Source organism: Salvelinus namaycush, chromosome 5 (genome assembly GCF_016432855.1).
Source record: "Salvelinus namaycush isolate Seneca chromosome 5, SaNama_1.0, whole genome shotgun sequence".
NCBI classification, from domain to species: domain Eukaryota; kingdom Metazoa; phylum Chordata; class Actinopteri; order Salmoniformes; family Salmonidae; genus Salvelinus; species Salvelinus namaycush.
In genome coordinates, this window is record NC_052311.1 from 28,607,740 (window position 1) to 28,623,272 (window position 15,533).

Sequence of the window (15,533 nt, forward strand, 5' to 3'; positions counted from 1 at the left end):
AGCCAGTTCCACTGCATTTTTTCATTGTTCCCCTCTAATCAGGGACTGATTTAGACCTGGGACAACAGGTGGGAACAATTAATTATCGGGTAGAACAGAAAACCAGCAGGCTCCGGACCTCGTAGGGTAACAGTTGAATACCCGTGATCTAGGGGTACGTAATTTTATATGCTCAACTGCTTTGAAAAATGTGTTTTCTGTACAATCATACTTTATTTATCTACAATATCCATACTGTGTAAGTGGTTATCAAAAATCTGGCAATTGGATGCCAAAAATTGCATACATTTGAATGCTTTGACAAGGGTGGAAGGCACAGCTGCTGATAGCCCTGTAAATTGAGCGTCATGACATCATACATGGATCCAGATTTGAGATCCACCCATTCACCGAGCCCCTGGGATCCTGCTGCGTTCATTGGCCATCTGTTGTTTTAGGGCAGTGAATTGTGATTGGTTTTAAACGAGGGCAAGTCTCTACAAGACCTGCTGACTGACTAACATGGAAAAGAGAAGGAAGGGAGAGCGCAGAAGGCACGCAGTGGTTTTTCATTGTTCCTATATGCAGACCTTATTGACAAAAAAGGACAGAATGGGTAGCTTTAATACAGAAGATGATGTGATATATCAGTCAAGCTTTAGGAGGAGGGGAACAACGGACTGTTACATCAGCGAGATGACCTCATTTTTACTCCGAATTAAACTGATATTATGAACTGGGTGGTTCGAGCCCTGTATGCTGATTGGCTGACAGCCGTGGTATATGAGACCTTATACCACGGGTATGACAAAACATGTATTTTTACTGCTCTAATTACATTGGAAACAGGTTTATAATAGCAATAAGTCACCTCGGGGGTTTGTGGTATATTGACAATATACCATGGCTAAGGGCTGTGTTCAAGCACTCCGCGTTGCGTCGTGTCTATGAACAGTCCTTAGCCGTGGTATATTGGCCATATACCACACCTCCTCAGGCCTTATTGCTTAAATATCACACCCTTGTCAAAATAAGACATTACATTAAAACATATAAACTCACTCTCCAGTTCTTTGCAAAAAATATTCTAATCATGTTAGGAGTCTTTCCCTGCAGCTGCACACTGTTGACAATTATTTCAGAAATATTTGCATGTTCTTCCACAGAAGAGGTAAACCTGTTCTCCCAAATGTTCCTTAGGCTCCCTTCTTGTGGACCTCCTCTACCCCTTCCCTTTTGCCTGCTTTCTCAAGGTTCATGGAGGTTGTCTGTAGTTTTTTTCACCAAGCCTTGGGTTATGCAACAGTCTTCTTTGAAACCCACAAAGGGAGGTTTCAAAACGACTTACCATATCACTCTGCTGAGGACCACTCCATGATGCCCAGAATCTTAAATATGCCACAACGGACACTTACTGTATCGTTCTCTGGTTTTCAGCCATTATTTTTACTTCACCAGTCAATGTAATTGAGAATATGAATGTGAAAGTCAAAATCTAGCAAATGAGAACATGTGTAGTCGAACATATTCCTTGACTCATGATTTGTAATGAAACTGCTTATTGCCATCTTATTTTGATGTATTACTTATTATTATTATTATTATTATTACTAATTATTCAAATTAGAAATATACTTCATCTTTTTGCCATTTCATCTAAGGGTTTGTATGAAGGGGTTGTTTCGAACTTCCGTACAAGTATACGCCACATATTGAATCATAAAAAACATCTTAGCTATCGACTACTCCACAGAGTCTTGCAAAGCAATGCGCAAGCAGTTCACAGACAAACATGCTGAGCAATGCAAAGAGGACACTGTTGCTCATCATTGCAGGTATTATTAATACTCTGACCTCCAAGGCCACTGTAGTTGGTTAATCTGCTGCTATCGTTGACTTAACGGACACATACTCTAAGCTCCTGAGGGATAAATATATCAGGAGACTTAGGAGGGAGAGTAACAGCCTGTCACATATATTTCCACATCAGATTTCACACTGTAATTGACCGGCCTTGGCCAGACTGTTGCATTCAGACAATCAATCAGCACGTCCACGGCATGCTTTTTATAGTGTAGACACCACTTGCAGGTCATGGATCACAGATGCACGTTTGAACTTTATATCTTGATTTTGTTCACGTGTCAATGGAGAAAGTTATTTTAAAATCTCATGTGTGTCTTATAGCAGCATATTCCCTAACAGCTAGACTATCAATGCTGGTTTGAATCCTTAAAATGACTTGATTGTGTTTTAGAGAATATAAGGTATTGTATGTGGAGGAGAGAGCTCAACACCTCCCTTGATTTGGGTTATCTTACAAGGGGGAATGTGAGTCTGCAGTGAGAGTTCAGGTCTTGTCTTGTGGAAGAGCTCATGGTGGAATCGCTGACTTGCACCGTGCACACACATAGCCGTTGCCATTGTCTTGTCCTTGTCTTGCAGATTAGATTAATTGAAATTTCCCCGCCAAGGATGGATGCAAGCACTGACCTGTGGAGAACTCAGCTTTTTAATCTGTCTCTGTATCCTCCAAGCTCTGTCACTGAGAACAGGCCTCCTCTACATGGGGGTTGAAAGGCCAGCGAAACTGATGCTTATCACCTGACAATTACCGTAAGCTGATTCCTAGTAGAAAACAAAGACATTTGTGCTATAGATATATGTGGTGGGCAAAGATAACCCTGGGAAAAACGGAGTTTCAACAACAGAATACATTCCATGCGTATCTACTGTAGCCTGGTATATTTACCTCACATACAGTACAGAATTGACATAGGATCAACGTAGGTACACAATACCAGTGAAAACAAGGATATTTTATTGATCTAATTAGATCAAGCTAATAGAGCAGTGGTGTGTACAGGGCTGGGTGGGCCTTCAGTGCGTTGCGAGAGACACTCTGTGTCAGACACTGGCCGGTAGCAGAGCCAGCTGGGCTCGACGCCCACTCGCCTGTTACGTAAGCGCCAACATTCCACGCCTATACGTTCTGCACGAAGCAGGCATACTGATCATGCTAAGTCTGTCCAAGGCAGGAGAGAGGCCAAGCTCCTACTCACCTGAAGGGGATGATGCAGTGCTAACAATGAATACTGACCCCTCAGATAACAGGGAGATCTGGGTGGATTTCCTCCTGTCCTATTGGTATATACACACAAGCCAGAGACCAGATTCCCCTTGTAGACAAACTAATGTTTCTTCCCCCCCAAAGGAAACCTTTAAAACCCATTATTTGATTTACTTGTCTTGTTAATTTACCACGCACATACACGCACGCGCACGCACGCACACGCACGAGGATTGAGATGGTACAAGAAGGGCCTGGCACAGCCCAGCCTCTATGAAGGCAGAGGGAGGGTGGGTGGGGGGGGGGGGGGGGGGGGGGGGCTGGCTGGGCACTGAAGGAGCTCAGTGGGAAAGCATCTGCCCAAATGAGAACACAGTGTTCCCGACTCCACAACTGCTTCCCAGGCTGCTAGAACAAAAGACTTGCAGCCTATCCGAGTAAATTGAGCAAAGACGGCCTTCTCCACCTTTTTGCTGATAAAGCATTAGGGTTGCTTTGTTTTTCAAATATGGCATGCAAAAGATTGATCACTGAGAAAAGCATAGATGAGATTGCTAAGCAATGCATGATTTGACTCAAAACATGCATTGCTTGGCATCCTTTGACATTATTATGCAGACTTTATTTAGTATTATCAACCACTATGCATAGTTAACTAAATTGATTAATATACTTAGGAATCTGAGACAATTATCAGTCAATTTCTAGCATAAAGGCTTAAAATGCCTACTGTGCCTTTATGAGCATAGTTCGAGGACAGGCACTTTTTTATTGCTCAAGCCATTATGCAGATGGATAACTTGTAAAATATACTTCCTGAAAAACGATCCACTTTGGTGAGGGAGGGAAACTCCCTGTAATTTCCTTGGCTTAATTTTCTTCCAATGTCCTCCTCACCATTTAAGAGATGTTCCCATTGCCAGGAATGTTAGTATTAACTTGATAGAGCATGCTGGTTCTCATAAGACTTGTGCAGTACAAGGCAGGGTAATGTAAGGCTACGCCCCATGTGCTGTTGTGTGAGCATATCCAGCCAGGTTATTTTACTAAATAGCAATGCCTAGAAACACTAACAGTAGACAGCCAGGCTGTATACATTACAGTACACAGGAACCCTACAAATGACTTCCAATTAGAATGACCTGTTTACTTGCTGGTTGACCAATGGACTCCAAAGACCTGATGTGTTTTTTTGTTGTTGCTATAACTCCCTGTGAACTTGGATGTTTCATTCAAGCATGCCAGTATGTTTCAAGCAAACATATTCAGTATGCAGGTGTTTACTCTTGGAGCAGCACTGTTGACATAGTAAGGCGGGAATCTACCTGAGCAAGCAGTTGATTAAACCAGAAACAGGCCATGCCAATCAGTTAAAGATAGACACCACCGCTTTGCAACTGAGTAAGGGCTCAACTCAATGAATTGACCTTCAGCAACAATTCAGGTCAGGTCATCCATTTCATTTGGCCATACATTCGTCCACTCTACCTCGTGAAGATTGTTATCTGAGAGTCCTGTCTGTGTGGTTAAATGTCTAGCCCGTGCCAGATGAAAGTGTTGCAGCAGTTGAGCATCCGTTGTCAGCGACTACTAGCAGGGAAAAGGAGGTATGGCTGGGGCAGCTGGCTGAGATGGGCCAGTCAACGGGGTCGCTCCCTGCCAAGTGTCAGTGATCACGCCGTCGCACGCTGACCCACGGCATGGGCAACAGATTCACAATTTATAGAGCCTCAGAAGGGTCTTGCAACACAGACACTCTCATGTGTCCGTCAGTGTCGCGCCGCTATCCAATTCCCCCTTGGTCACATTGCACTACATCCATTTCCCTTCACTCACAGACAGACAGACAGACAGACAGACAGACAGACAGACAGACAGACAGACAGACAGACAGACAGACAGACAGACAGACAGACAGACAGACAGACAGACAGACAGACAGACAGACAGACAGACAGACAGACAGACAGACAGACAGACAGACAGACAGACAGACAGACAGACAGACAGACAGACAGACAGACAGACAGACAGACAGACAGACAGACAGACAGACAGACAGACAGACAGACAGACAGACAGACAGACAGACAGACAGACAGACAGACAGACAGACAGACAGACAGACAGACAGACAGACAGACAGACAGACAGACAGACAGACAGACAGACAGACAGACAGACAGACAGACAGACAGACAGAGAGAGAGAGAGAGAGAGAGAGAGAGAGAGAGAGAGAGAGAGAGAGAGAGAGAGAGAGAGAGAGAGAGAGAGAGAGAGAGAGAGGGTTGAGTATCAAGGACATACAGCCAATTGTCTTGCCATTACATATAGATGGCTTTGTTACTTAAAATACCTAGCACCTGGTTAGATTTGGACAGTTACTGCATTCAACTGTCACTGCATTTGTCGGACACTCACAGACCATATGTAGACAAGAAATATTGCAGTGTTTTCAAACGTGACTCTTGGTTCATAATCATGTCACAATTGCTGACAGACCATGGTGAAATGTATCACAACCACACCATGTGAAACTTACTCAAATCGGAGAGGCAATGAGTGTGATCGTACCCCTTTGTTGTATAGCGTTTCTGAAGACATTTAGTTGCTCCAATTGGTCAGTGCTGAGCCATGTGACTATAGGGGCCTCACGCCATTTAGGAAAGGGATTCAGATATTATGCTATTAAAAAACGTTTTAATTTCTTGAAAGTACATTTTCAATTCATTCATTTAATTTCAGTTCTGATCCTGAATTGACTAAGAAATTAACCCCATTTTGTTTGGATCACTGTATTAATCCAGTCACGCTCCACAGACAAAGGTCAACAATAATCTCCACTTGAGTCCATTGACTATATCAACAAATGGGGCTAAAATGTGTCTCCCCACACAGACAATTTATCCTCTCTGATAGCCATTTTGTTTGGATCACTGTATTAATCCAGTCACGCTCCACAGACAAAGGTCAACAATAATCTCCACTTGAGTCCATTGACTATATCAACAAATGGTGCTAAAATGTGTCTCCCCCACACAGACAATTTATCCTCTCTGATAGCCAACAGTCGTGGGGACGTAACGTGAAGAAACCCAATTTCCATTCACTATCAACAGCCTAACCAGCTGTCCCAAAATGTGTGGTTGACCCAGTTCACTTGAGTGGGCTGAAGGATTGACCAACTTTGCTACAGCAATTTTGTTGTCCAGATATTTCCCGACATACATTGAGAGCATCTACAGAGAAGACTCAGGAACCCAGCTTCATATAAATGTGCTCTCGTATTCATAGCCTAATACATGAGCCTTTCATGCCCCAATGTGCTTTGTGTTGGGTCAGAGTAGCCCTTTTAGCAGTGCTCTCTCACCAGTCCTGTCCCTCTGTCTGCAATCTTTTAAACACTGCTGTGCCTTTGAGAGAGAAAAAAAGCATTGTTACCCTATTGGCTGCTGTTGGTGGAGCTGTTGCTAAGGGAAGGGGTTGAGAGGGTGATGGAGGTGGGAGATTGCCGTTTGAGGAAGCCATATGGATAATTTGTGTTTGATACACATCAAGCATAGATAGATATATTGAGGTCTAAAATTATTGGCATCTTTTATAAATATGAGCAAAAAAATAGTAAAATAATACAAATAGTGAGCTATATTGTACACTCAAAAAAATACTCAGAGATTAAGTACTAAAAATTCTCTAAAAGATAGGGGTTGATAGTACTGGCACCCGTTTTCAATACTCCAGCACCCTGACCCTTAAAATAATTTACATTTTGAGCATACAATATAGCTCAGGGTGTGTATTATGTATTTTTTGCTCATCTTCATCAATAACTTCTGACCTATATATTTTGTGTTGATTTTACAAATGATAGCGGATAATGACTCCATTGTGTTAATTGCGTCTACATCTGCATTGCTTACTCTTTGGGGTTTTAGGCTGGGTTTCTGTAGAAGTACTTTGTGACATGTGATGTAAGAGCTTTATACATACATTTGATTAAAGTAATTCAATGACCCATATTTTAAGAGAACAATGGTCTTGATTCAGCACTTTGAGAAGTGTTGATGATTAAACAGAGCAATATTCTTTAGGTCAAAACCCAGATTTATGCCATAATTTTATAGCTGTATGTTACTTTTTATTAATCCCATCTCATCTGAGTCAAACTAGATTGTGTGATATGCAGGTTGAACAATTGCCAGCTGATTGTTGAGGTAACTTACTTGTTAAAAAGCCATTGATTTGACCGAGGAACAAGGAAAACAGTCATGAACTCGAGGTTAAATCAGTCATATGTTTATGACTCAATGGCATACGAAAGCACTGTAAATCAGTTATAAACCTACATTTCCTTAACCAGGCCCACTGCAGCAGAAATGCCCCCGTCATTTGCATGAGAAGTCACACCTTTGGGGATTGAGCCATGAGCTCAACGCAGGAAATAGTTAAGGGTCAAATGACCACAGATAACCCAGCTTGAAGTTTCCCTTCCAATGTAAATATTACTAACAGATTGACAACTGCATCAATGTTCACCCAAGGTCATTCCAGGTTAAGTGCCAGGGCTCATGATGCTCCATAAACCTCATACGATGCAAGTTAGTGCCCAGACTTGCTTTAAACTGTCAAGGAGCCTGTATTGTAACAAAGACAACAGCAATTGTACTATGCGTACAGAAATCAGTGCTCATGTTATAGCATGTCAAAGTCAGCTTCTAGTCTTAACAGGAATCTGCCACAAAAATCAGCAAGTAACATTTGGAATGCAGACCAAGCGAGAGCCTATGCTATATAGACAGAACTAAACCAGGGACGAAACGACTAGAATGAAAATGGCATATCCATTGATCCTTAACAAGTCTAGTCAATACCACTCCTTGACATTAGCTGCACACAAATTTGAGCTGAATACAAACAGGAGTTTAATTCTTTATTTAGTTGTACTGCATTTGTGCACAATATAAAAATTGAAATAACCAAGGACAACACAGAAAGGAATAGTGTTACAATACCGTCACTCCAAAATGGGTCGGTTGACATTTTTATACCCATCAGACAATGTGGACAAGATGGGCATCGGAGCAGGACTTGAATGAGTTAAAAAAATTCAAGGCACAGCATGTTTCATCAGGAGTGCTACAGAGACATGAATATATCATAACTTTTTTTTATTTATTAAAAGGCCCTTAAAACAAGTCCAGATGCTAAAGTGTGCTTTACATTTTAAGGAGGGACAGAACAACCAGCATTCTAAATACTCCTGCAGTCAAACCTTTTTAGAGACATTTACAAAAGACATGGCATACAGACACCCAGTTCCATTGACATACACGTGAATCCACATTGAATGTTTGGACTTGAAATGAAGACTGACGGTTATCTACCTACCAGAGCCATGAGTCAACGAGACTCCAAATACGATACCAACAACTCTGTAAACAGCCAATAAGCATGAAATGTCAACTCTGATAAACTTACAATGCACAGTTCAACAAATCAGACATGACCTTAAATATTCAGGAACATGTGCAGGTGTCAATCAGATTGGTTTAAAATGTATGATTAGTGGAGCTTTGGGAAGCAAGGGACGAGAGAGGGGGTGGTGTGTCACTACTCAAGTCAGGATTGAAAGTCAAGTAGCTCAGGGCCCGGTATCCCAAAATAATCTTTAGGCTAAGTTCATCATTAGAACCATAGGATCCTATGGTTCTAACCATTAACAAGCCTTAAGATGCTCCTGGGAAACCAGGCCCTGGTCAGTACACCGGTCCTTGGTCAGTTGCACTAAGTCTCCGATAACACCACTTTGTGTTTGAGTCAAGCAGTCCAAGGTCAGTCAAAAGTGACCCTATCGCATGAAGTTACCACCTCCGATCTCCCTCTTGTAGCGGTTGGTGAGGTGGTCTGCTTGCACTGTGAGTTTTGACAGGACGCCAAACAGTCCCCTGAGGTGGTAGTGGAACTGGCCTTCCAGATCAGAGCCCTCTTCACCAGGGAGCTCCCCAATTATCAACTGCTGCTCCTCTTGCTTGACAGCCATTTCCAGGAAGCTGGCCCCACCGCTCATCTCCCTCTTCAGCAGGCCCCACTCCATGTCGTTCTTGATGGACTTGAGGAGGAGGTAGTGCTCGTACATGTCCTTCTGCTTGTTAGGGTAAGGAGGCTCGTTGTTCTCCACCACCTCAACCTGCTGGCTCTCCTGCACCTCCAGGGGCACATCCCGCAACAGGCTGGGTACCATGATGGTCTCATCCATGTTGTTGGTTGCAGCGATGAAGCGGTGCATCACATTGAGGAGGGAGTTCTTGTTGCTGGCCGGGTCACTGCTAATTTGCATCATTGTGGAGGTTTTGGCAAGACTTGGGTTTGCAGGAAACAGGTGGAGTAAGGAAAAGTTTGATGTTAAGGCTGACTGATGATCCAAATGTCACTGGAAATAGAAACATTGAAGCCATGAGACAAAGGTATACAAAAAGAAAGAATATTGCATCCCAGAGCTATAAACAAAGGCCTTTGGTCAACAGAATACAGCCACCCGAATAGAACGGCCTACTAAATAATAGGCCATCACATCAGCCCACTAAGAACGCAGCAAAAGGCATGCACCACCATTGTCTGCGTATGACATTTTCAGCTGGTAAAATAAGCGTGACTTCATAGACAGGGCTTAAAGGATTAATCTGACTACTGCGTACCAGAGTAGGCTATGGTTTGGGATGCCAATGACACAGAACAGAATGCCCACACTAAAAACGAAGGTAGCCTACGCGATCAGAAACATTTTCCCGCAATGTAGGGAACAAACAGCAAGGCGTTATACATTTAACCGGTAGCGCTTCCTGTAAAATCTTGTATAGTAGCTACTTGACCTTGCCATATTTACAGAAAACTGAGAACGCCCAAATAAACGGTAAGTCTTGAACAAAACAAATACTAACCTGTGCAAACTCTTTCTTGATTATATTCCTTGCTCCACCCGCCTGTACAAGAACAAGTATGTATAGACGTCCTCGGCTTTTGTAGCCTGACGTGGAGCTTTATAGTGGGCACGCCGGCTAGAAAAAAACGACCTCTCCCACTTCACGATATCAATGGCGCAATAGGATAGTATTGAGGAAATTGGGCGTTAACTTTAGGTTACTGACAGTGATAAAAACCAATCAGAGAGCACATTATTTCGTGAGCTTGTCCGCAGCAAAGACCCACAGTAATGTTACCTTATATTTAAGCTTGATACATTGTTTCAAAAATCATAATGAGTGAATCGGTGTTTGTATATGGCAATTATTTTAGTTCTAATCATGAATGGTAATTTCAATGCACTCGTTTGTAAAAATATATGTTATTATTATTAGCCTATTACCCTATTATGTAATAGTCTACAGTATAGTAGGCCTTATGTGCCTATTTATCATGAGTCCTATCCTACTTTTGCTCTCATAGGCTAGGCCTACTAAATAAGATACAAGCACACAATGAAACGGCTGACATGATTAACTAGAATACTTGAAACTATGACAGTTGAAAGTTTTCAGTGTACACTGAACAGGAAGGACAGTCTTGCTTCATAAATAATTAATGACATGCTGTCATATGAAAATACAGAAGTGGACTGACTTGAAAAGTTACCTTGGCCACAAATTGTGTGAGACAATTGGATCCATAGGATAATTGGGGTCTATTTTCTAAAGGCTCTGTGTGAGTCACAGCCTTTTAGAAATCACTAGGGGTTTACAATACTGTCATCTGGTGTTCATTTCAACACAAGCCACATCCATGCTGAAACGAGTGGTAAATTCAAGCAGATACATAATATGGTAGAAATAACTCAAAATCATATTGTGCTTTGCATTTTACTATCTTTTCATTGATTTAAACATTATATTTATACATTTCAGCTTTTGTTGTATAGCATATGATTATAATAACAAAACATGCTCATTTATGAACAGGGATTGCATTGCTGTGATTGCTGGGATAGTGTGGTTATAGGTATTCATAGCTGTATTTAGTAAGTGATTTAATATATAAAAATGAGTTTGACATTACATTTAATAAAAGTTAGAGTTCAAGTTTTTACTGATATCCACATCGCAGTCAACGACACTGAAATACAGTGCATTTGGAAAGTATTCAGACCCCTTGACTTTTTCCACATTTTGTTACGTTACAGCCTTATTCTAAAATTGATCAAATAAAATAAAAATCTTCATCAATCTACACACAATACCCCATAATGACAAAGCAAAAAAGTTTTTTAGACCTTTTTGCAAATGTATTACAAAAAAAAAACAGAAATACCTTATTCACATAAGTATTCAGACCCTTTGCTATCAGACTCGAAATTGAGCTCAGGTGCATCCTGTTTCCATTGATCATCCTTGATTGGAGTCCACCTGTGGTAAATTCCATTGATTGGACATGATTTGGATAGGCCCACACCTGTCTATATAAGGTCCCACAGTTGACAGTGCATGTCAGAGAAGAAACCAAGCCATGAGGTTGAATGAATTGTCTGTAGAGCCCCGAGGCAGGATTGTGTCGAGGTACAGATCTGGGGAAGGGTACTATAACATTTCTGCAGCATTGAAGATCCCAAGAACACAGTGGCCTCCATCATTATTAAATGGAAGAAGTTTGGAACCACCAAGACTCTTCCTAGAGCTGGCCGCCCAGCCAAACTGAGCAATCGGGGGAAAAGGGCCTTAGTCAGGGAGGTCACCAAGAACCCGATGGTCACTCTGACAGAGGTCAAGAGTTCCTCTGTGGAGATGGGAGAACCTTCCAGAAGGACAACCATCTCCTCAGCACTCCACCAATCAGAACTTTATGGTAGAGGGGCCAGACGGAAGCCACTACATGACAGCCCACTAGGAGTTTGCAGAAAGGCACCTAAAGAACTCTCAGACCATGAGAAACAAGATTATCTGGTCTGATGAAGCAAAGATTGAACACTGTGGCCTGAATGCTAAGCGTCATGTCTGGAGGAAACCTGGCACCATCCCTACGTTGAAGCATGGTGGTGGCAGCATCATGTTGTGTGGATGTTCTTCAGCAGCAGGGACTGGGAGACTAGTCAGGATTGAAGGAAAGATGAACGGAGCAAAGTACAGAGAGATCCTTGATGAAAACCTGCTCCAGAGCGCTCAGGACCTCAGACTGGGGCGAAGCTTCACCTTCCAACAGGACAACGACCCTAAGCACACACCCAAGACAACGCAGGAGTGGCTTCGGGACAAGTCTCTGAATGTCCTTGAGTGGCCCAGATCTAACATTTCTGGAGAGACCTGAAAATTGCTGTGCAGCGACGCTCCCCATCCAACCTGACAGAGCTTGAGAGGATCGTCAGAGAAGAATGGGAGACACTCCTGAAATACAGGTGTGCCAAGCTTGTAGCGTCATACCCAAGAAGACTTAAGGGTGTAATCGCTGCCAAACGTGCCTCAACAAAGTACTGAGTAAAGGGTCTGAATACTTTTGTAAACGTGATATTAAAGATTTTTTTATACATTTGCAAACATTTCTAAAAAACAGTTTTTGCTTTGTCATTATGGGGTATTGTGTGTAGATTGATGAAGAAAAAAATACAATCCAAACCATTTTAGAATAAGGCTGTAACGTAACAAAATATGGAAAAAGTCAAGGGGTCTGAATGCACTGTACTTTGCACTGTACATTACAATGCATACACAAAAACACGTTCAAGTTGCAATCACAAGTAAAATTCATGGCATTAATTAATGAGACTGAAAGACTTTTGTTGATTAATGTGCATACGTAGGGTGTGTCACTTTTAATATCTCTCAGTCTTGGCCTCTGGAATAGAGAGAAGGTGGGTTCTTCGGGTGGATCTGCCTGACACTTGTCCTCGACAGGCGGGTAACCAGTCTCTGAAGGGGGACTTGAACAGGAAGATAGTAAAGTCCAGGCACAGTTTCTCTCTTCGCTTATGGAGTAAGGGCAGTGATAGTGAAGTCAGAGCATCCTTGTATCCAGGAAATGCCGTGCCGAGGCTGCTTCTGCAAGCACGCTTCTGTATGCGCTCGAGTTGGTCAGAGAGGCCTTGAGTCAAGGAGCTGTGCCAAGCTGGTGCGACATACTCTAGGCAGGGTCAAACATAGCACATGTAGATGGCTACCAGGTCCATTTGTGGTACAGTGGGGCAAAAAAGTATTTAGTCAGCCACCAATTGTGCAAGTTCTCCCACTTAAAAAGATGAGAGAGGCCTGTAATTTTCATCATAGGTACACTTCAACTATGACAGACAAAATGAGACAAAAAAATCCAGAAAATCACATTGTAGGATTTTTTATGAATTTATTTGCAAATTATGGTGGAAAATAAGTATTTGGTCAATAACAACAGTTTATCTCAATACTTTGTTATATACCCTTTGTTGGCAATGACAGAGGTCAAACGTTTTCTGTAAGTCTTCACAAGGTTTTCACACACTGTTGCTGGTATTTTGGCCCATTCCTCCATGCAGATCTCCTCTAGAGCAGTGATGTTTTGGGGCTGTTGCTGGGCAACACGGACTTTCAACTCCCTCCAAAGATTTTCTATGGGGTTGAGATCTGGAGACTGGCTAGGCCACTCCAGGACCTTGAAATGCTTCTTACGAAGCCACTCCTTCGTTGCCCGGGTGGTGTGTTTGGGATCATTGTCATGCTGAAAGACCCAGCCACGTTTCATCTTCAATGCCCTTGCTGATGGAAGGAGGTTTTCACTCAAAATCTCACGATACATGGACCCATTCATTCTTTCCTTTACACGGATCAGTCGTCCTGGTCCCTTTGCAGAAAAACAGCCCCAAAGCATGATGTTTCCACTCCCATGCTTCACAGTAGGTATGGTGTTCTTTGGATGCAACTCAGCATTCTTTGTCCTCCAAACACGACGAGTTGAGTTTTTACCAGAAAGTTATATTTTGGTTTCATCTGACCATATGACATTCTCCCAATCTTCTTCTGGATCATCCAAATGCTCTCTAGCAAACTTCAGACGGGCCTGGACATGTACTGGCTTAAGCAGGGGGACACGTCTGGCACTGCAGGATTTGAGTCCCTGGCGGCGTAGTGTGTTACTGATGGTAGGCTTTGTTACTTTGGTCCCAGCTCTCTGCAGGTCATTCACCGTGTGGTTCTGGGATTTTTGCTCACCGTTCTTGTGATCATTTTGACCCCACGGGGTGAGATCTTGCGTGGAGCCCCAGATCGAGGGAGATTATCAGTGGTCTTGTATGTCTTCCATTTCCTAATAATTGCTCCCACAGTTGATTTCTTCAAACCAAGCTGCTTACCTAATGCAGATTCAGTCTTCCCAGCCTGGTGCAGGTCTACAATTTTGTTTCTGGTGTCCTTTGACAGCTCTTTGGTCTTGGCCATAGTGGAGTTTGGAGTGTGACTGTTTGAGGTTGTGGACAGGTGTCTTTTATACTGATAACAAGTTCAAACAGGTGCCATTAATACAGGTAACGAATGGAGGACAGAGGAGCCTCTTAAAGAAGAAGTTACAGGTCTGTGAGAGCCAGAAATCTTGCTTGTTTGTAGGTGACCAAATACTTATTTTCCACCATAATTTGCAAATAAATGCATTAAAAATCCTACAATGTGATTTTCTGGATTTTGTTTTCTCATTTTGTCTGTCATAGTTGAAGTGTACCTATGATGAAAATTACAGGCCTCTCTCATCTTTTTAAGTGGGAGAACTTGCATAATTGGTGGCTGACTAAATACTTTTTTGCCCCACTGTATGTTAAATCATTGATTCAATTTGGTCTTTCCAATGCAGATTATTTTATCAGGGTTTTATCTGCAGAGAAAAGTCTTGGCTGGGCCGTCTAAGTGTTTTTTCGTGCTGACTATGTCCAAACAGTAATTTTTCAGTGTAAACTTAAATGACTTAAACCAGATATAATGTACGTAGAAAAGATAATGGACCATATTTTTTTTCAATAAGATCATTTTTGAGAACTAACAGTTTAGGGAGATTCTAAAATTAAAATAATTAAGCATTCAGGAGTAATTTTATCATGGCATGGGGCCCCCATTGATTTTGTTATAATGTTTGAGTCACTCAGATAGCATAAGCCATGGCAAAATGTATAGAATTGCAGGAAATTACCTTTAAAACAGCTACATTTTGTCACCAGCCAACAGGAGGGCCTCTGAAATGTTTGGTCCATGGTCACGCCCATGGACACGAAAAAACGCACAATGACACACTTTAACAGACTTGCAGATTTTTCTCATCTATCATAAGGGGGACATGAAGGGGGTGAGTTTCTCATAAATGTTACCAACAGGATCTTGCATTTTAAAGGGTTTAGGGCCATGTCACTTCTATGGATCTATTCTTATAGACCAGTTAAGGTTGCTTTTGGTGTGGAGATATTATCCACTGTACAATTATGGATTCAATTTAAATCATTAACATATATTTCCAGCGATTGTCATTGTCTCTGGCAGCACTGTCAATACCTGCA

The 15,533-nt window shown here is 42.1% G+C and overlaps 1 protein-coding gene across 1 annotated transcript; it reads right to left on the minus strand.

Moving 5' to 3' along the window:
• Positions 1 to 8,200: 8,200 nt before the first annotated feature.
• Positions 8,201 to 10,097, minus strand: LOC120047476 (mid1-interacting protein 1-like). The gene is made up of 2 exons (XM_038993007.1): positions 9,988 to 10,097; positions 8,201 to 9,479 (listed from the first exon to the last, which is right to left on the minus strand). Exon 2 carries the CDS (start codon positions 9,387 to 9,389, stop codon positions 8,898 to 8,900), a length of 492 nt encoding a protein of 163 aa, XP_038848935.1. The 5' UTR covers positions 9,390 to 9,479; positions 9,988 to 10,097; the 3' UTR covers positions 8,201 to 8,897.
• Between the last annotated feature and the right edge of the window lie 5,436 nt (positions 10,098 to 15,533).